The sequence below is a fragment of the Enhydra lutris genome, unplaced genomic scaffold, assembly GCF_002288905.1.
Source record: "Enhydra lutris kenyoni isolate GAN:26980312 unplaced genomic scaffold, ASM228890v2 scaffoldscaffold13, whole genome shotgun sequence".
NCBI classification, from domain to species: domain Eukaryota; kingdom Metazoa; phylum Chordata; class Mammalia; order Carnivora; family Mustelidae; genus Enhydra; species Enhydra lutris.
The window spans coordinates 3,089,872-3,117,539 of NW_019154097.1; the positions used below are offsets into that span (position 1 = coordinate 3,089,872).

General features: G+C 55.7%; 1 protein-coding gene across 4 annotated transcripts in view; it reads right to left on the reverse strand.

The window, feature by feature from the left end:
* LOC111146386 (ciliary neurotrophic factor receptor) overlaps positions 1 to 27,327 on the reverse strand; it is a 39,359-nt gene extending 12,032 nt beyond the window's left edge. For 2 of the 4 annotated variants that reach the window (XM_022501915.1, XM_022501918.1), the window contains exons 1-5: positions 27,282 to 27,327; positions 26,716 to 26,836; positions 17,275 to 17,384; positions 5,308 to 5,389; positions 854 to 1,087 (exon numbers count right to left, since the gene is read on the reverse strand). In XM_022501915.1, the coding sequence (XP_022357623.1) occupies positions 854 to 1,087; positions 5,308 to 5,389 (316 nt within the window). In that variant the 5' untranslated portion in view covers positions 17,275 to 17,384; positions 26,716 to 26,836; positions 27,282 to 27,327. Of the gene's footprint in view, positions 1 to 853; positions 1,088 to 5,307; positions 5,390 to 17,274; positions 18,170 to 25,529; positions 25,607 to 26,715; positions 26,837 to 27,281 lie in introns of those variants that run through there. The other 2 variants (XM_022501916.1, XM_022501917.1) reach the window with 2 other exon arrangements.
* Between the last annotated feature and the right edge of the window lie 341 nt (positions 27,328 to 27,668).

A 27,668-nucleotide genomic window follows, 5' to 3' on the forward strand; every position in this document is an offset into this window, starting at 1 on the left:
TCCAACCAGCCCCTCTCATCTGCCCCGACTCCATGCCCTGGTGCCCAATCCTCATCATCTCCCTTGCATCCAGCAACAGCTTCCTTCCTGCCCTGGCACAGCCACCATCCAACCTGTCTCTCTTCACCACCATGAGAAGGATCTCTTAAGGACATGATGACCCTGCTCGTGTCACTCTCTAGCTTCTAGGCTCCTGATTTGCCCCATCCTCTCCTTTAGTTCCCTTCCACCACCAGCACAAGTGGCCCTTCCATACCCTCCCAGCCTCTGAGGCCTACAGCTGCACTTAGGTCTCTGTCAGAGGTGTCTCTGTCAGAGGTGACTTTGTCGATGTATCCTCCAAATCTCCCAATCTCCATGCGCCTCCCACTCCAGGAAGTGTTCTTTCTTCCCTGGAGCCTCCCAGAGTGCCTGTTTCTCTACCTGCATAGCTAGCCCCTATAAGAGTGCACAACGGAGTGGGGTCTCTCCAGCTGGGAGCTGTGACCCTACGATTCCTCCTTCCCAGGCCCCAGAAGGATCAGGCCCTGCTAGCCTTCCTCTGCCCATCTTGTCACAGGGAACAGGATTTCTGGATCTCACAGATCGCCGGGGGTGGGGGGGGGGGCGGGGGAGAGATACACGTGCAAAATGCCCGGGGGTCTGGATTCTGTGGGAAACAGTGGGCTCAGAGGTCAGAAGAGGTTAGGAAAGGATCAGAGGGCAAGGGTCAAGGTGCTGCAGCATCCCTGGCCCCAAAAGGAAGAGGACTGGATTTGGGCCAAGGGTCTAAGCCTCACTGACAATCCTCTTTAGTGAACTGTGGGGCTGGGGGGGGAAGGCGGTCAGATGAGGGGTTGGGAGCAACACTTACAGCCCACATGTAGGAGGACCTGGTGGTGCAGGTGCCAAGAGTCACGGTGGAAGCAGGCATAGAGGCCGCTGTGGCCCAGTTCCAAGCCATGAAGAACAAGCTGAGAGCCGTTGAGCAGGTCGGGGGCCAGGTCTGTCCCATTTACCCTCCATGTCACTGCTGCATCCCAGTTTGCTGTCCCACATGGCAGAGTCACATCTGAACCTAGGCGCTCGTACTGCACGTGGGGTACTTCTGTTGGGGGCAGGGAGAGCATAGGGCAAGAGTCACAGGTCACAGCCTGGCCCAGCACCACCAAGTGAATGTGAGCAGATGAGAGCCTATGATGAGAAGTCTAGGCCAAGAGGCTCTGTGTCTGATGGTGTGGGTGTCAGGAGATGAGAAGTGTGTAAAATTTCTCCATGGTTGTGAGTGTCTCCAAATTTGTGTGTGTGTGTGTGTGTGTGTGTGTGTGTGTGCATGCGTGCACCTGCATGTCTGGGTATTTTGTGTGTGAAGGGGTGTGATCTTCTGTGTGTGTGTGTGTGTGTGTGTGGGAGAAAGTGTGTGTTGAATGCTGGGAGGGGTTAAATCTCGGTGAAGACCCAGTTCACCTCCAGTCACTAGGTCCTTTAGAAAGTTTTCTTGACCCCCACGACCCTAACCTCTCGCCACCTACAGACCCAGCCCCAATCACTGACATCTGCTACCCAGGCAAGCTGGAGCTGAGGGGCCCTGCTTCTGGACTCCTTTCTCTGTCTCTTGTCCCCATCTTTGTCTCCTGTCCTGCCTCTCTCCCTCCCACTCTGGACCCCCTGACAAGCTGCCCCTAACCTGCCCACTTCAGCCATCCAGGGCTCGGGCAGCAGCAGCAGGGAGATCCAGGGCGAGAGCCCTAGAGAACTCCTAGCAGCTATCAACTTTGTGAGACAGGAACTGCTGGGGTTGGGAGGGGTGCGGGGGAGTGCTGGGGCCAGAGAGCTCTCTGACCATTCCTCTCCTGCCCCCAGGAGGGGCCTGTCAGAGCCAAAAGCAAACCCCAGCCCTGGCCTCCGCAACCCAGGCGTGATGGACTGAACCCAGGAGACTGGAGTAGAAGGGTGGGAGGGAGCACCTGTCGAGAGGCAGCACTAGGTGGGGGAGGTGAATACAACACAGAAAATCGGAGACACTGATCTACAGACAACGCAGGAGAGGCAGGCATGCAGAGCTGGGCGATGTGAATCTAATCTCTTCATTCCTCATCCTGCCCCCCAAGCCTGGAAGGACAGATGCTTTCCTGGTCTTGGCCAGATCTGTGGAATGAGGGTGGGAGGGGAAGAGCGAAGTGGGAGGGGGGCAGCGGTGGTGGGGGGTGCTGCGGGATCCCTCGTTAACACTTGCTTACATCTCCCCTCCGGAGAGCCACCCCGCTGAGTTGGGGGATTTTCAGAGGCAATTCCTGTTAACGAGCCAATTAACTTGGGCCAGTGGCCTCTTAATTAGACTTGTTAACACCACCAGGACTGCAGGAGGTAGGGATCCCCCTATGTCACTAGCCAACCCCTTCCCTCCATCATGGCCCCCTCCCCAGTACTGCTTTTCTCTGTGCTGGAACATCTGTCCCTGTCTGCTACCTCTGTCACCCTTCCTCTGCCAGGATCTCTCTGCGTCAGGTTTCTCCCCCGCTGCTTGCCTCTGCCTTGCCCCTCTCTGAGCCTCTCGGTCCCTGTCCCGTCAGAGGAGAGGGAAGCAGGAATCCCAGCCAGCCTTGACCACTCATCTGTGGGGCCTGGGACCAGCCAAACAAAGGATGAATGGCGGAAGGGCGGTGGCTGGGGGCCTTGGAGGCCACAGCTGTGAGGCTGGACCAGAGACTGAATGGGGGCCTCCTCCTGACCAGAGGCCCAGTGTCCAAGGCTCAAGCCATAGAGCTCCCCCAATCCACCAGCCCTAGCCATTGAGCAACCCCCCCAACTTCCCCTGTCAAAACCTGGAGCTTCCAGGAAACATGCCAAGCCCCTCTCTGAACACCCCCCCCCCACTAGAACAAACTCTGCATCCAGCTGCCTGAGGAGGAGGCTGAAAACTGACCGAAGGGGAGGGGGTGTGGCCACCACAGTCCCAGCGGCAACACGTCAACACTGACCAGCAGCAGCTCGGAACTTACTTGGACACGATGTGGTTCTTTATACTCTGGGGCAGGTACAGCCACAAGATGAGGAAACAGCCACCCAACAACACAACAAATGGGCTAACGCTCCCTAGTCACCCTGTCTGCCTCACCAAGCAAACAGAAACACAACACAACAACAACGACAAACCAACAATGTGAGGGCAGAGCAGGAAGGACAACATGACAACGCAATGACAGAAGACAACTACAGGCCACAATGCGGAGACAGAGGGAGCAACGTGACATGACAATCACATAAGACACACTCTGTCACAAATGCTACAACAACACAACAACAGCAATATACACAGTCACGAAACAGCTCCAGAGATGGCAATGATTTAATCCTTTGTCTCTGGACAGCTTTCCTCCCGCCCTGTGGGTGCCCCAACTGATGTGCTGTCCATTTCAGAAATTAAATCAAGCGGAAGGGGGAGGATGGGGTTCTTGGCCTTGACGCGGTGACAAATGCTCCAAAGGAATCAGCTGTGAAAAGGTTGTTAGAAGCCAGGATGAGAGACAGAGACAGGATGAGGTCATGGACATGGAGAACACAGAAGGACAGAGCTGATAGCTCCCTCACACCTGTGCACACAGGCTCACATGAGGACCACATGCTGGAAACAGTCCCCTGGGAGTCCTAAGCAACTTCACATCACCACACACATAGGATGAAGACAGTCACCACAAGGAGAACACACACAGAACAACTGTCCACAAGGTCACAGCCACACAAGGACCCAGTCCCAGTTCAGGGATAGTTAACACCTAGTACAAGACGATCACACACGTGCACAGGGAGGACATGTCCCCCAGAGGCACACTGACACATAAGGGCACAGTCTCCCATAAGGGAGACAACTGAACAGGGACACAAACATGCGAAGAGACAGAAACAGGGAGAAACTATCAAAATGTCACACAGGGTACAGTCTCAACCACAAGGACAAAGCCCCATGAAGAGCACAGTCACACATGAACAGACAATGTCACACGCAGGGCACAGCCCCCAAGAATACAACCCGAGAAATGCATTCGAACAGGAACATGGTCTCACCCACACAAGAACACAGCTTAATGCATTGGGACAGTTATCCACTCTCAGAGAGGCGGACTCACTGCTCAAGCCCCTGGGCACCTGTGGCTCTGCCTTTACCCACCGTACAGAGCAGGGCCCAAGCCAGGGGGAGTGGCCACCAGAGGTCCAAGCAAGTGAGATCAGCACACAAGCTGAAGACAGACTGACTGCAGGTGGGGGTTAATGGGCTGGCTTGGCAGTCCTTTCACTCCCTGCCCACTGGGGAGCAGCCCAGGGGGATGGGGGCTAGGCTTTTTCTGGGTCTCAGTGTCAGTCTCACAAGGAAGAAGGCACAGGAGCCTTGAATCATTGCCCTCCTCTAACCCACAGCCTTGAGGGTGGCAGCGTGTGCACTGCACCTGGGCCCCAGAAGTGCCCCAACCTTCTCTGCCTCTATCCAATCCAGCCAAGGGTGGTGGGGGGCAGGACACATCCAAGGGGAGAGCTCCATACAGCTCAGCACTTGTCTGAGGAATTTCAAGGTCAGACCTTATGCTGATGGAGCCATGTGAGGTGTTGCCTTAAATGCAGTTTGAGCGCTGGTGGTCAAGTTAAGAGGGCATCTGTTTCCCAGCAGGGGGCAGCTTCTTGCTCTGTGGGCTGTGGGGAGAACTGAGCCCTCCCTGGACAAATGGTGGGGGGCCAGTGGCCCCACCGGAGCAATCCCTGCCCCCTCCCACCATTCCAGATGACAGACCCGTCCCTTCCTCAGGATGCCAGCCCTCCCCCACGGGTCGCCCTGCCCGTCCCCACATCTTGTTCTCAGTCTGCCACCTCTGTCTCCACCTTCCCTCTGGGATAAGGGAGAAGTCTTGGCCTCTGTCTCTCTCAGTGCCTTCCACTGCACCCCCATAAACCCCCACTTCAAAAGAAATCCCATTTCAAAGATACTATACAGGACCTACCCCTAGCAGCCTCCAACTCCCATCCCACCTGCCTGTACCCTCTACCCGCACCCACTCCAGTAGGAAGAGGAACAGCTCATCAAGCCAGAGACACCATCAGCATGGGACCGCGTGGAGTGACTGGAGGACTGTGGGTGTAAGACAACATCAGTGGGTCGCCCAGCATATCAGTGTTATAGGACTCGTGGGTGTTCACATGTGACAAGCCAGAACGTGCCAGGGTGTGGTCTTGGGTGGATGCACACAGCTGTGTCGCAAAGGGCTCATGCTTGGCTTTGGGTGGGGGTCAGCAGGGAGCACCACCCCACCCCCCAGAATCCTCTCCTCCAGCACTCACCCTGAGGACTGTGTCTCTGGGCGTAGACGACGGCAGTGGCAGCGAGCACAGCACAGCAGGCCCACGGGACAGGAGCAGCCATCTGCTGGGAGAAATGGGGGTGAGGGGGTGCGGGGGAAAGGGAAGGGGCAGCATCAGCCCAGGCAGGAACCTCCTGGGGAGCCCCTCCCTGTTCTCAGGCAAGACTGGGTGATTCCAGCCCTAGGGCTCGGTATCTTGACCCCAAATGCCCTTCTTAATGGGGCTCAGGATTCTTTTTCAAGCAACAGAAAGTAACATTATTGGCATCTGGAGCCAAAGGTTTGCTAAGATGGTAGGAGGCAACCTACAGCGGTTTGTTGTTCGATAAGGCTGCTGGCTGTAGGATGTCATCAACCACGGATGAGTTATAGAACACTGGTAATGCTACAGCCACTTTAAAAACAAAAACCAACAACAATAAAAAACTTTACTAGTGAGGTTGGCTAATTAGCGCTAAGCACTGCAAACCAAAAGAGTGATGTTTGAACTTAACAGGAGGTCTATACTTCTCCAAATTGCCTTGAATGGAAGGTCCCCTGCTGTGCTCCTGGGGAGAGGGCCTGAAACCCCCATGCTCTGAAGCCCCTCATATCTGCACCCCCCAGCCCTCCGTGAGCCTTGCCACTGGCCTCTGGGATGTTCGCAGCAGCAGGGTACCAAGGTCAGATACTGCTTTCGTTTCAGTGTACAGTGACCATGAGAGAAGGAGAGCATGTCACATGTAACTCCTTGTCAGGGGCCCCAACCCATCCTTCACCCCAGACACATGCCTTAGGAGCCTGAGACCCACAGCCCAGATGTGCATTGTGTCTACACACACCTCTGCAGGTACACAAAGCACAGTCAGGATGTCCCCAGAAGCCAGGCTGGATCCAGGGGTCCCCTCATCTGCGGTCCTGCTTTGTGGGGTAGCTCCAACTGCTTGCCCCCCACTCTACCCCAACACATGATCACACCCGAGGGCAGAGAAGTAACTATTTCCTGCAGAAAAAAAGCCTCAAACAGGACTCTCCTACCCCAGTGTGAAGACAGAGGGGGCCCGTCAACCAGACAGAAAGAGAGATCCAGAGTGGAATACTGCCAGACACGCAAGCAGAGTAAGTGGTACTATTAGGGATACAGCCTGATGCACAGCCAGACACTGTCCAAAACAACCAGACAGAGTCCCAGAGAAAGAGCTGCATGCACAGCTGGAGATACACTAGAGATACTGCGCGAGGCACTGTCAGGTAAAGCCAGATAAGCGGGTAGCTAGGACCTGATAAGCAGGCAGAGGCTTGGTCAGAGAAAGACGGACACACAACCAAAGGGTCCACCAGAAAATACTGGAAAAGGCTCGGCCAGATGCAAGCAAGACCTACCCCCAGAGAAAGAGCAAGAAACCCAGGCACAGAAACCAGCAGCGACATAGCAAGGGGGCTAGAGACACTGTCGGAAACCACACCGGAGAAACTGCCTGACACACAAGCAGAGAAATACCAGAGAAACTGACAGACACAAATAGGCATCCACCCAAAAACACAGCTAGAAGGAGAGCCAGAGCCAGAGCCAGATGCTCAGTCAGGAAGTCTCTGCACCACTAAGAACACTGCCAGGGACACTCAGACGCACAGACACACTGCCAGACACAGCCAGAGACACTGTCAGAAACACTGCCAGACAAACAGCCAGACATACAGCCAGAGAACTGCCAGAGAAACTGCAAACAGAGCTACAGCAGGGAGGAGACAGATGTGGGTGTCAGCCTGTAGCAGTGAGTGTGAGAGCTGGGAAGAATCTGACTTCCGGGGGCTCCTTTACGGGACGGGGCTCCTGCTTGCCCGTGACTGCACTGAGCCCTCACCAGGCAAGCCCTCCCCATCTGCACCTGGCTTTCTCTAGCCACAGCAGCAGGTGCGCCGACCACCCCTCCCTGGCACAGCTTGTCTCTCTAGGCCCAGGTGGCTTTGGCTGTCCCTCCCACATCGGTGACTCCCAGGGCTTCAGCTACCACTTGGCCTGGCTCCTGCTGACCCTCAGCCACTCCCCTATCTTCAACTACTCCTCAGGCCTAGAAGGTTAAGACAATGGCCAACGTTATAGTCCGAGAGCAATGGGGCCAGGAAATGAACCCAGGGACTGAATTCAGAGGGAGGGAAGGAGGAAGGAGAGGGAGAGAGAGAGGCAGGCAAGAGGCTACAGGCCTACCTGGTTCCCCACCTCAACCCCTGCAGGCAGCTCTCAGATGCTGCCCCACCACCTCTGCTATCTGTCCCTGCCTTTGTCCTCACAGCTGGGAAGATACACTACCTCAGTGCCAGGACCCACTGCCTACCACAGGGGGCAGGAACTAGGGCCCGCAGAGGCAGAAGGGACCAAGGTTCGATCTAGGACCCAAGAGGGACAGGGTGGCCCTCTGCTCCCAGCTCCTTCCTGGTCCCAGTTGGGGGTGCAGGGGCAAAAAGACAGCCTGGCATGAGTGTGCACGCACGCACACACACACACACACACTCAGGCCCCCTCAGGGGGAGGGGTGGCTTCTTCATCAAAGTCGCCTCCATCAGCCCGATGAGTTACTGTAAGGGCCGGGCCCTGGGCCAACGGGGCTGCAGCCATGGGAGACGGGCGCTGGCGAGAGAGAGAGAGAGAGAGAGAGAGAGAGAGAGAGAGAGAGTGAGTGCTGCAGAGAGTGGGGGATGGGGTACTGAAACAGACACCGCATGGCTGGGGGCACCCAGCAAAGGCAGAGACCCAGGGAGGGGGGAGCGGAGAGGCAGAGAGAGAGGGAAAGTCATGAGCCAAGACCCAGGAGACAAGTAGAGACCAAGATAGGGAGAAATGGGAGAGGAGACCCAGAAAGAGAGATGGGAACCACAGGGGATGGGCAGAGATCCAAGGGCAGAGGAAGGGACAGATCCAGAGAGGGTCTCTGTGCCCATCCTAGAGCATCTCTCTAAGCCCACCTACCTCCCCCAGTGCAGAGGGAGAATGGTGTTGGTGCAGCCTTCCTGGAGGCTACAAGGCTTCTCCCTGGAGACCCAGAAGTGCAGCCCCCAGGGGATAAGGGAAGACTAAAACCCTACCCTACCACACCCCATCTCTGCCCCTGCAGATCCAGAAAGCCCCAAGCCAATTTCACTCTTCCCTTCCTTCAGAGTCCCAGCTGGGTCCACTCCCAGGTAGGGAAGCTGAGGCCAGAGGCATCCAGGCTCTACCTCCACCCTGCCCTAGCTCACCTCAGGCCACCCATCCCAGGGCAAAGAGCATCTTCCCCAGGAATTTTCCAAGTCCACACCCCATGGCTCTCGGATAAATCAGGAGGATAAATCCCATGGCCTCAGATAGGGGCCATGCAAACTGGCTGAAGCTCTCTGTAGACCCCTGCATGGGCCAGCCTTGCCGCTAGCCCCAGCCCCATGATGAGGAGGCAACAGAAGACACTCTACCAACAAGGAAGGGGGCCAGTACCTAGCAGCCCACACTCCTCTTAGCACAAGAAGCCCAGCACCTCTCCTGACACAGAACCTCACAGTGTCATCATTACACACATACACAGGTAATGCATCAAGAGACAAATCCTGGGCCCCCAATTTCCTGTCACTGTCCCACTGTGACACAAAGACACCATTACACAGTGAGAACAACACCCAGTGAAAATGACACGGGTATAGTTGACAATGGCACACAGGGTTGCTAACAGTCATTAGAGTGAAATGACAAATAATGACACCAACAAATGGGACAATGATACCTGTTGACATGGACACAGTCACAGTGACAATAACCCCAGAATCAAAAATGCAATGAGACTGACAGTCACACAGAGTAACAACGAAGGTGCATCCTCAGTAACACAGGGATGCGGACAGTCAGACTCAGTAACACGGACAGTCACACAGAATAACAGCAGCCCACAGTAATAGTGGCACCACAGAGGCCGGCAATCACTAGCAGGGACGCTGGCAGACACAGTGACAGGCTCCAGCTTAGGGACCTCAATTACTCAGTTTCTAAGTCTGGCTTAAGATCTAGTGCCCAAGACTCTTCTCGCCAGCCCCAGCAAGGTCCCTGATGCCCTATGTCCCCAACCCTCAGCCCTTAACCAGCTGAAGGTACAACCTGAAGGAGGGGGGGTATGAGTTTGGAGAGCTCCTATGTATCCCTGCAGAAGGTTACACAGGCCCAACCTTCAGGAATCCCTGCCACATCCAGAGTCAGAGTGGGGGGTTCTGAGCACCACTGGCTGGGGCCCAGCTCTAACCATGTGTGAGTGCTGGTGTGCAACAGTATGTTCTGACTTCAGGGCATCCGCCGGCATGGGTGTGCTGAGGGTCAGGTAGGCTCAACCTGGTCTGAAGGATGAACAGGGAGGGCCCATGTGGTATGCCCCAAAACTGAAACCCAACCAACGTCACTGGCCTGCACTACCCACCCAGAGTCTTGGACCTGGGTGAGGTCAGGAACATTTGGATCTGCGGGAGGGCACCTAATCTATGGCATGGCCACAGCTTCTAGTATGCCTAGGTAACGGACTCCATAATCCCTCAGTGTGAGGGAAAAGACACTTTGTCCTAGGGCCTTGCCCCCTTCCCTCTCCCCACATCAGCTGTAGAGGACCCATCCTGAGAAAAGGCAAGGACACAGGACAGGAGATAGCATGGACTAAAGGACTCAAAAATGTGGGAACTCTAGAGGCCTCAGACCTGCAGAGGAATTAGGGTGGAATAAGGGAAAGAGACACCTTCACTTGGAGGTGGAAAGAGAAAATGAGAGAGCAGGGGCAGAGACAGAGACAAGGATGTGGTGGGCAAGGAGGAGCAGCACTGGCTGAGGGAATGCCTGGGAGACAGTCAGGGCTAGCTGGAAGCTCCAGGAGGGGGAGGAGAGGCTGAGACCAAGAGGCCCCCAGATCCCACCAGGCCCAGGCAGCCTGGACAGCGTGGGCGGTGGGGGCGGGGGCAGAGGCCTAAGCAGTCCAGAGGGTGTGTGTGTTGGGGGTGGGTAATTCGCTGAGGAGGGAGGCCTGGCCCCTGGCAGCTGGCCCAGCAGACCCCCCACTGGGGAGGGGGTGGGCCTGGGTCAGAGGCCAGCTCCTGGGGCTGGGGCTGGCTGGCCACTGGGCAGGCTCCCATTCCCTGTGGTGTCTCTACCTCCTATCTCTCAGTTTCTTGTCTCTGGCTCATTCTCTCTGAATCCACAGCTGGCCCTCCTCTCAGCTACTGATGCCCCCATCCCGAGGGGCATAGGAGTGCCTGGGTTTAGGATTCAAGCCTTATCTCTTCCTGGGCTACCACACATTCACCCATTCCAGGGTCAAGCCCCAGTGTTCAGGGGAAAGGACCCCACCCAAATGTACGCCCCTGTCTCTCCCCATAGAAGGGGGCAGGAGAAGCTCAGCACCAGTGGGAGGGGGGCCAGGAGGAAGGCAGGGGGAGCAGTCCCCCAGCTCTAGCCGCTGGCTGAGGTTGTGGAAAAGGAGGCGGCTCAGTGTGAGTTGGGGGGGGCGGGTATCCACACCTGCTATTGTGACCTCCACAGCCGGAGATGGGGGCCTGGGGGGGACAAGATTCCAGTGGATTTTGGCAGCAGCCCGGATTCTGAGTGCTCAAACCCCCCACCTCCAGCCTCTTGCACTGCGGGGACCCTGAGATCAGCATGTGCATGCCCTTCTGCACGAGTGTGCAGGTGTGTTGTGGGGGGAGCTGGGGGCCTTCCCACGATGGGACTGGGTGGGCCGTGGGGAGGTGCCTGGGGGAGGCAACAGTCTGAATCCCACAGCCCATGCCCCCGATGTGCAGGCCTACCTAGGGCCCCGCATGCTGCCTGGTGGCCTGGCATGGGCTTATATACACACATATATGCAGGCCTGGGCTTAAGCAACCCTCTAGGTGCAAAAGGTCTGGGCTTTCTCCCTCAAAAGTCATCTGGACGAGCCCCCTGCTCCCCCCTTCAAATGGGGAAGAGGAAGGAGCAGATAAGTGCATATCTTCCCTTTGGGCACACGGGCTCTGCACAACTTCACAGAAACTGGCGCGCAAGCACCAAATCCCCTAGCCCCAGTCCGAGGTCTCCTCTGGCTTCTAGAAGAATCGGGAGGACCCCTCTACCTAGAAAAAGGCCATGTACCAGTCAAGTTAAGTTTGCAGGGAGTGGGGGCTGCTCCTCTTGGATGGAAAGACCACTGCAGCAGGAGGTTAGACATCTGGAGGAACTCCCTTTCAGTGGTAGGGGATGGGCAGAGCAATAGGGTTGAATGAGACTTCCCTTAGCTGGTGGGGTGGGGGGGGGCATCCCGCAGGAACAGGGCTCCCAGCCGATGAGGCAGGGCCAGAAGGAGGCTGCAGGCCCTCCATGAAGAGAGAAGGATGGACAGAATAGCTTTCAAGACTTGGGGCCTGGGACAAAGACCTATTTGCCCAGTATCTCTCACTATACCCCAGCACCCCAGCCCTGGCCCCATTACTGCTATGGGGCTGACACGCCCTCAAAGGCCTATGCTTGAAAGCTTGTGTATACACACACACACACACACACACACACACACACACACGCATGCACGCACGCACCGCACGCACGTGGGGGGGGGAGGCGGGGGCAGCATTTCATAGGAAGCATTGGTTTCTAACAAAAAGAACTGAAAATGGGCTTTCTGACAGAGCTCAAGTTGAGTGGAGGGAACAGAAACTTCGCCTGTCTTCATGTAACAGTGTCCTCTTCTCCCTGCCCCCCTACCCTGCACGCACACTGCACACACTACTGAGGAAGCTTCTGGTCTGCTGGGCAAAAGCAAGCCATCCTTCCTCCCCCTTCCTCCCTCCTCGCAGTGGGGAAGCCAGAGCAATCTGTTCCTGATGGGTAAACACAGGCATGAGTACGTGCACACACAGGCTCACACACACCCCAGCAATTCAGGGTCACAGAGCACCCAGGGCTCACTTCTCCCCAAGATGTAGCCCACACGTGGATTCTCACTACCACCTGGCAGCACTCTCCAAAGCCCTCCCCACCTACACACACACACACACACACACACACACACACACACACACAGCAAGAGCTTCATAGACACAGGCCGGTGGCCTCTCACAGACACTGGCACTCAGAGTTCACCACCGTGACCGCACATCTTGGCCTCCCACGTGGACACCCACTGCCGCAGCTTCACACACACTGTGCACACACATGTACTGCAGTCACAGTCACACACACAGACTCTCACATATGCTCACTCACAATAGTCACGGGCTCACATATGGATGCCATCACACACTCAGAGCAGTTTGTCTTCCACACAGATACCATTGCACCTTCAGAAACACAGAGTCCCCCAGTCACCCTCAGCCTCTTGCGCTCCCACATCCGGCTCCAGATACACACTCACAACAGTCATTCCATACTGGGACCTCAGATGGCCCAAGCTGCACTTGGGGGGTGGAGGCTAAAGCTCAGGGTGGCTTAAGGAAGGAAGGAAAAGGGAAGAACGAAATTTCTCGGCCCCTAAAAAGCAAGTAAATAGGATAATTTCCTAGATGGCTCCTTCCTCCCCTGACCCTGCTTTCCCAGCATTTGGGAATAAGCAGACAGAGATCCAGGCCAGACTGGGGGGTGGGTGTTGGTGGTGAGAAGCCCCTGGGTGAAGAGATGGTGGCACTGGTAATAGCAGGAGCCAGAAAACCCCCCAAACCAGCCCACTCCCCAGGCCCCTCCTGCCTCCCCTCAGCAACTCCTCTTCTCCAAGATGAGAATCAGCAGCAGCTCTTAGCCTACCCACCTGCTGTGTGATCCAGAACCTCTTCAAAACTTCTCTGTGCCCACAACTATCTAGAGTGCACCTGCCTGTCAGGCCTGGCTGCAAGAGGCAAGGTAAGGAGAAGGAGATGTGGCCCAGACCTTGACCCCCAGCCCCTGCCAAGGCCCTGTGATCACTGTCAGGCCCAAAGAGAGATGGGGACAGCATTGGCCAAGCCAGTGCTCCTCTAACTAACCACTGAGGACGAGAATCCTAAAGGTCTTTGGACCCTGTAGCCCTGCACCCCCCATCCATCACAAGAAAGGACGCTGTGTCGCTGTCCTGTCCAGGCAGAATGGAATCCAAGCTGTGCTGGCCAGGCCCCAACCCGGGAACAACTGGCAATGCTGTTGACATCCTTAGCACTTACCGCTCCAGGTGTAGTTGGGGCCCTGATGCTCTATCTAAAGGGAGCATGAGAGGCTCCAAGGAAGCCAGGCAGGGAAGCAAACACCAGACAGCAGGCACCACAGGACATAAGGAAACCAGGTAGGGCAATCCCATAAAGCCAGGTGATAGGGACTTAAGGAAAGCTGACAGTGCCAACAAAAGAAATCAGGCAGCAGTGTCTAGGGAAACCAGGTGACATGGCCCAAAAGAACACAGGCTGTGGGGACCAAATGAAACTAGGCAGTGGGGACTAAAGTTTGCTAGGAGGTAGGGACAAATGAAGCCAGGCAAGAGGCCCACAGGATGTGAGAAAAGAGAGATATCAAGAGCTCATCCCCCTCTGTGTAGATGTCACCCCCACACCCTGGGCCTCTCTCTCGGTAGCTCCCTTCCCACCCAGGTGGTGGTCCCCTCCCCCAGGCCAATGGACACAGTCAGAGCCCCCTCCTCTCTCTGAGGCCTGGGCCGACTGCAGCCAATGGGCCCCGGCCCCATCCCTGGGACCTCAGGAAGTCCCAGTCCCTCCCACTGGCTGCAGAGGCAGGGGGGGGTTGGGGGGGGAGAAAGAAGAGAGACAGCTTGGCAGGGGGAGCGCGCCGAGCAGCCGCGGGGGGCGGGGGCCGAGAAAGGAGCGGGAAGCTCGAGGCGGGCTGGTGGGCGGGCGCGGGCGGGGGCGTCTCAGCGGCGGAGGTGGGGGTGACAAGTTCTTTGGCCCCGCGGCCGCGAGGCCACTGACCTGGGTCCCCGCGCAGGCGCCCAGTCGGTGCCTCCGGCGCTCCGTGGGTCCGCCCGGCAGCCCTCGGGCATCGGGCCCCCAGGGATCGGGGCTTGGGCCCAGGAGGCCCGGGCCGGCCTGGTTGGGGGCGATAGGAGCCCCCTGCAACAACAGCCAGAGTCCGGGCAGGCGGGCTAGGGGCCGGGCTGAGCTGTGAGCAAGCGAGCGAGGCGGCGAGCGGTCCGGGAGGAGGGGAGGAAGGAGCGCGCCGCGAGCGAGCGAGCGAGCGAGGCGAGCTAGCAGAGGGAGCGAGTGAGGGACGGCAGGCAGTGAGGTCATCCTTTGAATCTAATTGTCTGAGTCAGGAGGAGATGTGGCACTTGATGCTGGGGGAGGAGAGGGAGGAAGGGGCCCTCGGCTCGGAGCCGGGCCCCTCCTCACGCCCAGGGCGGCCCGGGCCTCCCTTTACCCCCTCCCGGCGCCCAGGGCGAAGTTGCCTCAGGCCAGCTCCGACGGACCCCTTCCTGTCGCAGGACTGACTGACCTCTGCAGCCAGGGGGGATCAATATGCCATTAGATGTGGGACCCAGTCCCCCAACACCCCAGAGAGTGGCCCTCTTCCCACTCTCCGGGGGTGATGGCCCAGGTCAGGTCCCTAAATTTCTGAGGTTAATGGAAAGTCCTCTATCCACCTCCAGGTCTTACTCCTACCCTTTGAGGATAAAGGGAGAACTTCAGCCAGCCTTCAAAGTTACCTTTGTGCACTTTAGGAGCATGGAGTCCCCAATTCTATTCCCCAAGTTACTTCTTGCTCTGGGAATTTGGCGGAATCTGGACATTGGACCCCAGTTCACCTTCCTGCCCTGTGAGAATGATAGTGCTGTGCCACCCAGTCTTCCAGTTACTACACTTTGGGGGGCCTGAGGACCCCCAATTGACCCCAGAGGTCTCCATATTCTATATTCCCAACTCTTCAGGAAGGGCAAGACCCAGGTCAGATTCCAGGGTTCCTCTATGGTGGGGGTGAAGGGAGACAGGATGGGTCCTGGGCCTGTTAGGTATGCACACCCATGCACGCACGTATAAGCTCATGTGCACATGTGTAAACACACTGGGGGGAGCACCAGGCAGCTGGGGATGCTCACACCAAGGACCACACACCCCTCCCCTCACCCCATGGGGGAGGGGTGATAAATATTTAAGGGGCTTTTAGCTCAGAAGGGGTTGAAGCTGGAGGAGGGAGGGGGGGATCCACGATGCCTGATTAATGGGGTTACGGGCTTGGATCAATCCATCTGCCCGCTGCTCCCTGCTCCCTCCTCCCTCCTTCTCTCTCCTCCCTCTCCCTCCCTCCCCCCAGCCTAATGTGCTTTATCAGGAGACGCTTTTCTGACTTGGCAGCATCGGGTGTTTTAAATAGACCCATTTAGAACAGGGGTTGGGGGAGAAGGGGGGGAGGGAGACAGAGATTGAGACAGGATAGGAGACAGAGACGATTCAGGAGAGAGACAAGCCCTGGAAGAGAGACCCGGAGGAGAGGAGGGACAAAAGGAGATGCAGAGACACAGAGATAAGAGACTGAGGATGAGACTCCCAGGGAGGCTGATATGGGAGGTGGGTAGGGGGAAGCTAAGGGGAAACTGGAAGGCCATGGAGCAGAAACAAAAAAAAAAAAAAAAAAAAAGAGAGAGAGAGAGAGAGGAAAGGAGCCACCAGCAGCAGGGAGAAACGGGGAGAGTTTCTCTGCAAGGGCTGAGTGCTAGCCTAGGAGACAGCAGATATCTTTTATTTCCAAAAACAGTTTTTCATCCACTTTGTTAAATTAAAAAGCTGTTTTTAAAGTGGTGCTGGAGGTGCTGCAGAGGGAGGGTGGACAGAACTGCCAAGTCTTGCCTCCCAGCCTCCTCCTGGGTGGGTGGGGGGGCCCACAGAAGCTGTCTAACCCTTAACACCCAGGGGTGTTCTCTACCTCCCTGGCTCTCTGTGATCCTCTGGGATCCCCAGAGATACGGGTCAGGGCATCAGAGCTACTGTTCTTTGGGAGGAAGACTTTCCTGCTGTCTGGCCTCAGTCCCTCCTGCTGCAAGGAGCCCAGCCTCTTGCCTGACCACTACTAGCCTTCTCTTCTCCAGCACCCTTCCAAGTAGATAAGGTGTTCCCAATTGTGGGGGAGGACTGTTTGCCCTCACAGCCAGAGCTCACTTTACTAACAAGCCTTGAGACTCCTCCCAGTTGTGCCCCCTATAAATATTTATTATCTGTTGCTGCGTAAATCAGAACTTCTATCAGATACACTACCCTATGTCCTTGGGTCCTCAGGGAACAGTGAGATTGCAAGCTTAACTCTCTATAGCCCCTCTGGAGCCTCCCTTCCTCCTCTTCAGAACCCCAGCTCCATTTTAAGTCTCTTTTATGGCCATGTGTCAGGCTGGGATACCCCACCCCACCCAACAACACCCCAGTCCTCGTTCTGAAGGGTCAGTCAGGCCCCCATTCCTGGGCCAGGAAAATGGCCAGTCTGTTTGGGAGCTGAGATGAAAAGCCGGCTGGCCTTTGTGGGCCTCTGGCGGGTTTTGGACAATAGGCCCTTCCGTTCCGCTCCAGCGCCTCGATTCCTTGGACGCCCCCCACCCAGGGCTGCCAATCGGGGGCCTTGGCTGGCCTTAATGAAAGGCAGGGAGAGTCAAGCCCAGCCCCAAGGCTGGCCCCAGAAGATTTTGGAATTTCTGACCCCCATCCCATCTATTGCAAGCCCAGCTGCTCCCCCAGTCACGCCAGACAGTTGCTTTGGGGGTAGAAAGGGAACCAGACAATGAGACAGAACATACTCCCACATCCAGGATTCAGCCCTCTCATTGCAGACCTGGCTTTGCCCTTGCCTGTGTGACTGCAGGTAAGTCCCTTCCCCTTTATGGACCTATCAGAAGGGCATGAAAAGCCTCAGGAGGAGGAACAGAGGAAGAGAAGGAAGGGATCTCGAGCCCTCCTTCACTCACATCCCCAAGCCTGTAGCTCCACTGCACCAGCCTGATGCCCAGAGATGGACCTGCCTCATTAGGTCCCCAGCACATACCTCTTCACCACTGGCTGCAAACTGAGCACATCAATGTCCTCCTCCTCCAGACCGACTGTTTCCAGGACTTCCAAAACCAAGGGGGCAGGATGATGTGACAAGGCTGGATTCTAGGAGGGCAAAGGACACAAATCAGAGGTCACAGAGGAGCCACAGGCCTAAGTCCAAAAAAGAACTCATTCCTTACAACCTCACTGAGAGAAGGGGAGACTGAGGAAGGCAGCAGATAAGTGTCTCCAAGAAGGAAAGTTGGAAATAGTCCAGACTCCCTCGAGCACCCTTTGCTGACTTCAGGTTCAAAGACACAGGGAGAAAAGGAAGGCCAGAAGTGGCCTAACACCATATATGTCTACATACTCATACACCCCCAGACAATCCAAAGTTCCCACACAACCAATTCACAGGCACAAGTACCTGAACATCACACACTTTCTCACGTGGCCACTGGCAGGGCAAAAACACCCACCATTATACTCTCCTCTTCCTCTGCTTCGTCAGCACGATGATTTATTGAGCATCTGTTACGTACCAGGAACTGTGTCAAGCACTTCATATGCATTATCTCATTTAATCCTCATGACCTCTCCATGAAGTGGGGTCTATAATTATTCTCCATTTGACAGTTGAAAAACTGAGATTCAGGGAGGTTAAGTAACTTGCCTAAGACCACATAGATGATTAGTTCCAGAGCACAGATTTGAGTCCGAGCCTAGCTCTGAAGCCTGTGTGCTACACCAATTTACCTCTGCAGTTCTCTCTTGCCTGCACAGTGCCTTTTCCAGTAATAACTGTAACAGCTAACACTTGTTCAGGGTTTGTAATGAGTCAGATATCATGGTAGGTACTTAACATACATTTTGTACAGAATCATCAAAGCAACCTTTGGAGGTCATCCTGTTTCCATTTTACAGATGAGGAAACTGAGGCTCAGAGAACAAAAGCACCTTGTCCAAAGTCATACAACTGGTAGTTGATAAAGGAGCTAGTATTGTACCCAGGGCTGTCTTGAAAGCCACTATTGCTTCTATGGGCTCCAGTCACTTAACAGAGCCCTCACTTTCTACAAGACCCCAAGAGATCCTCAGGGTCCAACCTCCTCTCTTCCCCTCAAAAAAACAGGTCCCAGATGTGTCTGACAGAGGCATGATCAGGTACCTAAACACCCATGAGTAAGGGCCTCCACATCATCTGATTTGGCACAAAGATGCAACCAGAGAGACATGGCCACAAACTAAAATAAGGTGTCAGAGACAGGCTGGCTGGTGGTGATAGATACAGACACACCAAGAGACAGGTCCCAAGACAGGGAGACAGAGAGGACATTAGAGACAGAGACACTCATCAGGCCAAAAAATAGTCGGGAAAGGAGACAATAGAGGGACAGGAGGGTACAGGCTGACATGAAAAAACACAGATACACACCAACATAAACAGACACAGACACACATAAAGAGCCCTCCAGGGGTGCCTGGCTGGCTCAGTCAGTACAGCATGTGTCTCTTGATCTTGGGGTTGTAAGTTCGAGCCCCATGTTGGATATAGAAATCACTTAAAAAAAAAAAGCTCTCTAGCCTCCACAAGAAAAGAATTGTGTAAGCAAACAAGGCTCAGACTGCGCATGGCTTGTGTGTGTGTGTGCGCACGTGTTGGGGGGCATGCAGAGTCTGTATCACTATGCACATTACACCAGCTGCTTCCAGCAATTTCATCTGATTAATAATAAATGCCCCATAATTACAGCTGCTCCCCCAGCCCTTCTTCCTGTTTTTTGTCAGATGCCACCAGGCCAGCCCCTGTGGGCCCCCATGGCCCTCTCCTCCTCACCTACTGCCTTCTAGGAGGCTGAGGGGACACAGGCTGATGGAGGAGGCCTGGCTCCAATCTGAAAGGGAATACCCATCTCTCTATTTGGGATTAATGCCCTCTGCCTCCAAGCAAAAGATCATCTCCCTCAGGTCTCATTTAGCTCTTTCCCCTACCCTGGGTATAACCTGAGACCCCTAACATGGCCTAGGATCCCAAGTCTGGGAAGCAGAGAAATGAGCTTTGAACTCCCCTTGCCCACTCTTTATAACTCGGTGGTTGAAAAAAGTCTTCATTCACATACTTTCCCTAGCCTTGGAACCCCACAGGCTCAAAGGAGGAAGGGACTAGTTCAGCAGCCCCCATCCCATCATTCCAACCCAGGCAGCCCCATAATCTCTGCCTACTTGTGCACCCTCATATTTTGGACACTTCCTGTACCCGCGCGCTCCCTTGAAACGCTCCCTTGAACCCCCATTCCTGAGCCCCCCACCAGGTCTACCTCCTTCCAGGCCTCCCACCCTAGCTCTCCAAGGCAACTCTATCAGAATCAGCTGCGGGTTTGTGCTGATCTGTTTCTAATCGCTGGGGCCTGGTTCACGCTTGCCCCCCCCCAATATTGATTCCATTATTTGGAGAGTCATTGACGTCAGGGACCTGGATGAGTGCCAAAACCGCCTTCTCTCAGGGCCTGGGCCAGAGCCCAGCCCCCCCATCCTGCGATTTCACAGAGGGGCCCAGAAAGGTCAGCTTACAAGCCAAGGTCACACGGCATCTGCCCTCAGAGGCTGGGATCTTCTTACCTTTATTGGGACCACTGTGCAACATCCATCTTCTGGGAAGAGGAGATACACAGAGGCCTCAGGGTCAGATGTGAGGTCAGGGGGGCCTATGAAAGGGGGTGTGCAGGAACTCCACTGGGACTCAGGCTGTGGGGAAGGGCTCCAGGAGGTAGGGTTGGGGGCAGTGGCTCAGAAAAGGCTACTTGGGGAAGGTTTTTGATTTTTGTTTTTTTTTGCCACATACTTACTTTGGAACATCCCGAAGCTGGACTTGAAATGGTTACTACTGACTACTTAATTTTTTTTTTTTTAATGTTTATTTATTTGATAGAGATCACAAGGAGGCAGAGAGGCAGGCAGAGAGAGAGAGAGGAGGAAGCAGGCTCCCTGCCGAGAAGAGAGCCCGATGTGGGGCTTGATCCCAGGACCCCGGGATCATGACCTGAGCTGAAGGCAGAGGCTTTAACCCACTGAGCCACCCAGGTGCCCCCTGACTACTTAATTTTTATGTCTGATTTCAGACGTATCTTCAAACTTTCCAAGAAGGAAATTTTCTGCAGCATAAGATAATAGATTACTCTACATGTTGCCACAATTTGAAGAACTGACACCACTAATTTTATAAATCTTTGTTCCAAATAAAACAGAGACTCTGTCTCTTGTGCATCTCCTGCCCATGCTGCCTCAGTTTCCCCATACTCTCTAGTGTCTCCCAGCGTCTATCTTACCTGGCTGCACTACTGCTATACCAGCCCACACCAGCAACTCCTAGGCTCTGGCTGGATAGGGTATTTTTAGGATCAGAACCCCATGTTCTCAGACAAACATTAATAACTAATACAATTTGTGGTGTCTACAGCAGCTAAACAACCTCAGAGCCTAGCCTCAGTGGCTCAGAGGTGGGGTCCATTGTCTTGGCTAGAGTCCAAGAAACCCTGACCTAGAGAGACCAAGGGACACACTCAATCACATGAGGAGAAAAGAGCTTTCCCACCTTCTGAAAAATCCTGAAGCTGGGAGAGGAAAGAAGTGACCTCCAACCCCTGCCACAGAATCAGGGTCATCACCCTGTCCCAGTCTCCCTTAGTCCTGACCTTTTCAAGGAAGAAGCTGCCTATCCTTCACACTCCTTCCCTGACTGCGGGCAAGTCCTTCCTTAGTGTAGACTGCAAATCATTCAGTGTTTCTTTGAGCCAAGTAGGGGTAATACAACAGAGTGTGTTGGATCTCAAGTCACAAAATCCAGAGAATCCCCTCTCCCCGTGGTTTGTCTCACTCAAGGATTCATTCCTCAACATTTTTAAAAAAGATTTTACTTATCTGAGATAGAGAGCACAAGCAGGAGGGGGGTTTGGAGGGAAGGTGGGGGAGAGGGTGAGGAGGGGAGAGGGGGAAGGGCAGAAGGAGAGGGAGAAGCAGGACCCTGGGATCCTGACCTGAGCTGAAGGCAGATGCTTAACCAACTGAGCTACCCAGGCATCCCCCCCTTGCCTTTTTTTTTTTTTTACATTTTATTTATTTATCATTCCTCAACATTTATTGAGCACCTAATCCCTGTCAGGTACTGTGCTGGGAGTTGAGAATATGGTCCTGCCCACATGCAGCACTCAGTTGGATGGGAGAGGAAAAGACGCATTTTTTACTCCACATGGTCTTCCTACTGGGGAAGGTGCTGGGGCAGCGTACACCAGTGAGCAAAGCAGACCCAGTCCCCCGTCCCACAGAGCTCACAGGCAATTACTATGTAACCCTGATGCCTTCTGTGAGGAGAAAGTATAGGTTCTGCCTGGTGGGGCATACTGACCCTCCCAGGTCTGGAAAAACTCCGACAGGATTGAGGACTCCTCAGTACCTTCCTAAAGTCTGACCAGAAGTCACCATCATAGTCTGGCTTCCATTCCTTCCACTGCAGCTGTAGTCCCAGCTTCCAGGACTTGGTTCTGCAAGCAGCAGGGTCTAATTCTGCCTCACATCTGCCCCAGCTCCCTCTTCCACCCCTTGGCCCCCAGAGCTCCTGGCCGTGGTGACCCCCCCATCAACCCAGCACGGCTCTGGGCTCTGGGGGCTCTCTCTGCCCTCTAGAGACTGAGATAAAGGAGGGTAATGACTTCAGCACTCTCAGCCCACAGGGACCTCTTGCTTCCCCACCCCCTCCCCACAGGAAGCTGGAGCCTGGGTGGATGTGGTCACCCAGGGCCACAGTTTACCCAGCTGAGGTCTCCCCAATTCCCTTCACCCCATGGTGGGTCTGGAGGAGGGGTCAGCTCTCTCAGCCTCCTAGCTCTCTGGGACCCCCCCTCCCACCAAACCAGGCACACATGGTCCCCCCAACACATCTGCATTTCAAAGAAAATCTGCTCCATATGTTTTGATTCATTTACACTTCAACTCACCATGGGGGGGCAGAGAGCGGGCCGCCTTGCCTTCAAGCCCCCCACCCTCATAGGGGGGCTGGGGAGCATGTGTCCCCTCCAGGGACAGGGAGTTGATACAGCCCAGCCATCTGAGCCTAAGGGCCAGATTCCTACTGCCCTCGAGGTGCCCATGGGGTGACTGTGTACTTCAGGAAGCCCTAACTTGCTGGCCTTCATAACAGGGAGGGCGTGTAAGCCCAGCAGCATCTCTAAGGCAGGTGGAGTCCTAAGATAGGTTACAACCTAGCCCAACTCTCCCCCATAGGGCTACTGTTCTCTGCTCTAGGGAGAAGAGAACACTGGTCATACCACAGAGATAGGATAAGAGCACAAAAGACATTCCAAAAGACATTGAGACATCGTGAGACACAATATAACACTCTGCCCTTACCCCTCCTCTCCAGCCAGGGCAGAGGAGGGAAGGTGGGTTTCAGTCCAGTCTCCTCCTTCAGCTACCTTCTCACCACAGATCTGGCTACCATCTCCCTTCCAATCAGGGATCCCATGCTCTGGAATGTTCAAAGGAGCCAGAGGTCTACCCTCTTACCAAGTCAACCTTCATACTCCTTCCATACTAAGGATGACTGGGGCGGAAAAAATGTCTTGGGAGGACATGAGTCTTCCCCCACACCCACACGTGATTCTCTTACCACAAAAGGGGTACCCAAAACTATTTAAGGGGGATGTGATGTACATGGCACATGGGAGACTCAAAGAGTATATATCACTCATGTACCAAAAAGCCACTCAGACCATTCTGCCAATACAGTCTAGTCTCCACGTGGAAAGAAAGACAGAAATGTTTAACCCTAACTGGGTCAGGGTTTCCCCACCACCCTCTCCATCAGCCCACAGCCCAAGTGAGTGACATGCCTAAACATGTATCCCCTCTCCTCCCCACCTCTGGAAGGGACAGGTCTTGTCACAGTCTCTGCTCCTTACCCAACTACCCTCATAAACACCATAAACCAAAGAAAACAGGGGTTTATTTGACTATGAGTTCCAAGTTTCACTGGGAGTGTAAACACCACAATCCTAGTTTGGGTTTGAATGTGAGCCCCAGGATGGAGCCATTACTAGGTGTGATTCCAAGTGTGAACCCCAGGGCCCTCATGGGGAATATAAAAGTCTTAAGACGGAAGCATAAGTCTGAGTGTGAGCACTAGAGCTTTAGTGTGAGTCTAAGCCCCAGGATAGAAGTGAGTTTAATGTAATCACCAGGAATATAAGTCTGAGTGTGACCACCGGGTCTCTAAGTGAGCCAGGATGGAAGTGATCATCTTGCTAGTGTGAATCTGAGAGTGAGCTCTAAGATGGAAACATGAGTTCACGAACTCCAGTGTCCTGTGTGAGTCCTTGAGTTCAAATGTGAGCCCCAGTTTCCCCTGGGAGTCTGAGTGTGAGCCCTTGGTCTTAAAGTGACTCTGAGTATGAGCCCCAGCATATAAGTGTGAATCTGAAATGAGGACCAAGTACGAACATAAGAACCCTGTGAGATTCTGAGCATGGGCTCTAGATCTCAATGTAAATCTATGAGCCTCAGGACAGAAATGTGAATCTAAGTGTAAGCCTGGAGTCCCAGTGTGAGTCAAACTGTAAACCCTAGGACTGCAGTGTAGAGCTGGATATAAGCCCCCAAATTTAAGTATGAATGTGAGTGTGAGTCCCATTGTTCTGAGAATTCTAAATGTGAGTCCGTATGCATTTACATGTCCCAGTGTGAATCTGGATATGAATTCTGAAGCTCCAAGAAGCCTTGAATTTGAATTTTAAACTCCTAGTCTTTGTATAAGGTCAGGATCTGCTGGAGTTATTAGTCCTGATGGAGTGTGAACCTTAGCTCCATGTCACCAATCCTGACCAGGAACCCCAAGAACCAATTCAGAGGATTTGTGTGGGTTTTGACAGTGGAGACAGAGAGGCATAGTTTATTGAGAAACACAGGCCCCTCCACCCCTCAAGCCCTGGCTAGCCCTGCAGCCATAGGAATATTCAATTGTTCCAGTCCCATCCCCACACATGCAATGATACACCATCACACCCAGAGTTAGACACACAAAAATACAGTTTCAGACCCCCTGGACATACAGCAATTGTAAAGGCACAAACATACCCAGCATTTCAAAGTCCCACCTCCGTGAGTACAGCCACATGAACACTCCCAGTGACACAGACACAAATATACCAAGTGTTACAAGCAAAACAACTAGAGTTACAGACACACTCCCCCAGTGGCATGCAGACATACACCTAGTTTTGCAGACAAGCTACCAGCCACAAAGACACACACAGACGCTTCTCAAAAAGAGAGACTAGACGGAAAGGGAAAGAAAATCCTGAATTTTCAACAAGGCGTGAAATAGTCCTGCCCGCCTGAAGCTACTGAAGGGGGGAGGGGACGAAGGGAGCGAGCGAGTTCGAGAGCTAGATGCAGGAGGAGAGGCTCGGGAGAGGAGAGGAACCGAGAAGCAGAGCTGTCCGTCTGGTGACCTCCCCGCGGCCCAGCCCCCACGTACGGGGAGGTACACTCCTCGGAGCAACACAGGGACACCCAAGCCGTCTCACACAGAGCCGCACCGGGGGAAACACACACCGGCAGGCTCACAAAGAGATGGGGATACCCCACAAGCGGACTCACAAACACACAACACAGGAGGTCTTACAAAGAGACCCTGAAGGAAACCCACCACATGGAGGTACATACAGGCGGACTCACGAGGAAACCACAGGCAGGATCTCACACACACACACACACACACACACACACACACACGCGCGCGCGCGCGCGCGCGTATTCACAGACGCTGGCAAACGCGCAGCCGTCCGTTCACACCCCTGGGCGCTTTGAAGTCTAGATTTCTGCGGGAGAAGGAAGCCGCCTCCGGGCACGCGGGGGTCATTACGACCCCCCAGTTCCGGAATTTTCCCAGACCCCGCGCGCGCTGCTGAGGGGTGAGAGAGAATAGGGACGCTAGGACAATCCGCCCGGGCCACCTCCCCCCAGCCGATTGTCCGCCCCCACCATCACCACGCCCAACCCCCGATGCGCCCGGACGCGGGGGGCGGCTTCTCACGCGCCCCCGCCCCCGAGTTTGCGGGCAAAGTTTCCCTTGAACTTTCCCGTTTCCCTCTCCCCCCGGGTCGCGGGCCCACGCGTGTCCTCTCCCTCTTCCCGCGCGCACGAAAGCCGCGGGTCTGTCGGTCACCCGGAGGGTCTGAGGGTCCGGCCGCGCGCGGTCCGCCGCGGGGTACTCACCGCGCCCTCGGGCCACGGGGACTCCGCGCCTCGCCCTTCGACCACCCCGGGCAGGGAGCGAGGCACGGAGCGCGGAGCTAGCACTGCTGCCGAATCCCGCTGCCGAGCCCCGCGCCGCGCCGGCTGGAGCCGCCGCCTCCGCCGCCGCCGCCCGCTCTGCACCGGCTCCTCGGCGCTCGGCGGCTTTAACCCCCCCATCCTCCTCCCTCCCTCGCGCGCTCCCTCCCTCCTTCCCTCGCCCATGTGACCGCGGGCGCCCACTCGGCCGCGCGCGCCCTCGCTCCCCTCCCCCTCCCGCCTTGTCTCCCCGCGCCTCCGCGGCCGCGCGCCACGACCCCCTCCCGGCCACTGCCCCCGCGCGCCCCCGCCTTGGCACGCTCCCGCGCCTGGCACGCGCGGACACACTCACTCCGCTCAGGCCTGTGAGCCCCCACTCCCACTCGACTCGCGCTCGCACGCACCCTCCCCCCGCTGGCACACTCGCCCGCACTGGCACGCGTGGCCCGCTCACATTCGCCCTTTCCTGGGAACGCCCTCCAGACGGCTGTGGCCCCTGTGCTTCTCGCGCAGGGCCGACCGCGGGTCTCAAAAACGCGCGTGCACACGTACCCGCACCCACTCTGCCGGATCCCCTAGGGACGCTGGGCGCGCCCCCCCCCCTTTCCCCCTCCTCCCAGGTCGCTCATTCACGCTCCCTCTCTCAGCCTTGGCCAGGTCTCTACTGCTGAACACTCCCGCTTGTTCAGGCCCTGAGTGCCTCGTACCGACACCCTGGCACACCCTGGACCCATTCTGAGGGTCCAGCCGCCGGCATCTCTGTGAGAGGAGAACAGCCAGAGCCCCCAGGCCCCAATTTGGGTACTGGAGGCCAGCAGTCTCTGCCCCTCCCCTATTCCTGCTGCTCCCAGCAAAGACTACCCTCACAGTCACAAACACACATTCCCCGCGCGGAGGGAAGGGGGCTTTACGCCCCCCTGACCAGGATGGACAGGCTGGGAGCCCAGGCCCTCATATCCCACCAAGTCTCCGGTGACCACAACCACCTTGGCTTTCTTCGCCCCACGGAACCCATGGCCTGGGGAGAAACCTCCGCTGGGATAAACCGGGTAGGGAGGGTGCCCCCTCTATGCCTGGATGGGCAGTTCCAGAATGCTGGGCACGCGCGAGTTTGGCGCTGGAGGTTCACCTCTCGAGTTTTCTTTTCGCAGCCTGGGCCTCTAAGCGTCCAGTGTGCTCACTTCACTTGCCCCCAGGTCTCCAGTCCGGCTACAGCATGCGGGATTAAGGTTAGACAACCCGACCAATTTCTGAAGCCAAGCGAGAGCGGAACAGAAAGGTTGAATGCCAGAAGCGGAGAGCGGGTGACCCACCCCCGTCTCCACCCCATGGATTTTTCACCTGACCTCTGACCCATAATCCCTGCGCCTTGCCCCTCCTGGGAGCTGGTCCAGGGCTGGGGGCGGGGAGAGGGGAAGGAACTATCTCGCAGTTTCCTTACGCCCTTCCCCAGTAGGCTGCCCAGAGTGCCCGGGCCCTTTCCCAAGAAGTGCCTCAGGGATTCTGGTTGCAAAGGAAAAACCTTCTTCGAGCCACTGCCGGGGCTTTTCACTTTCACTTCCGTGGCTTCAAAAATCCCCTCGGTGCAACCGGTAGGGGTCAGCAGGGGCTGAGGCTCAGAGAGGGCTGGCTGGCGCTTAAAGACACACAGCGAAATAATGGCGCTCAGCTGAGACCCCGTCCATCTCCACTCACAGTAAGCGTCCCCTGTTTGGTCTCTTGGGCCCGCAGCCTCCAGAGTCCCGAGCCACGGACGAGGACGAGATGGTGGGCACCAGGAAAGAGCGGGGGCTGTGCGAAGAAACTGGGAGAGGGAAGGAGGGCCCAGCGCGAAAACTAGGCCTGGATGAGGTTGGGTGCTCAAGAGGCCCCGCTCCCCTCGAGGGGCCGAAGGGCGTCGAGATCGGCGGGTCATTGGTGGGCAGACTTGACCTCCAGAGCCTCCAGTGTCCCGGACACTGCCTCCTTCTTGAGAGCAGTGGGGACTTCGCCCCGGACAACATCCCTTCTCCACCGGGGGACTCTGGGGCTGCAGTCAGCAGTGCCGAAGTCCGCGGGTCCGGGGGCAGGGTCTGCGCGGGG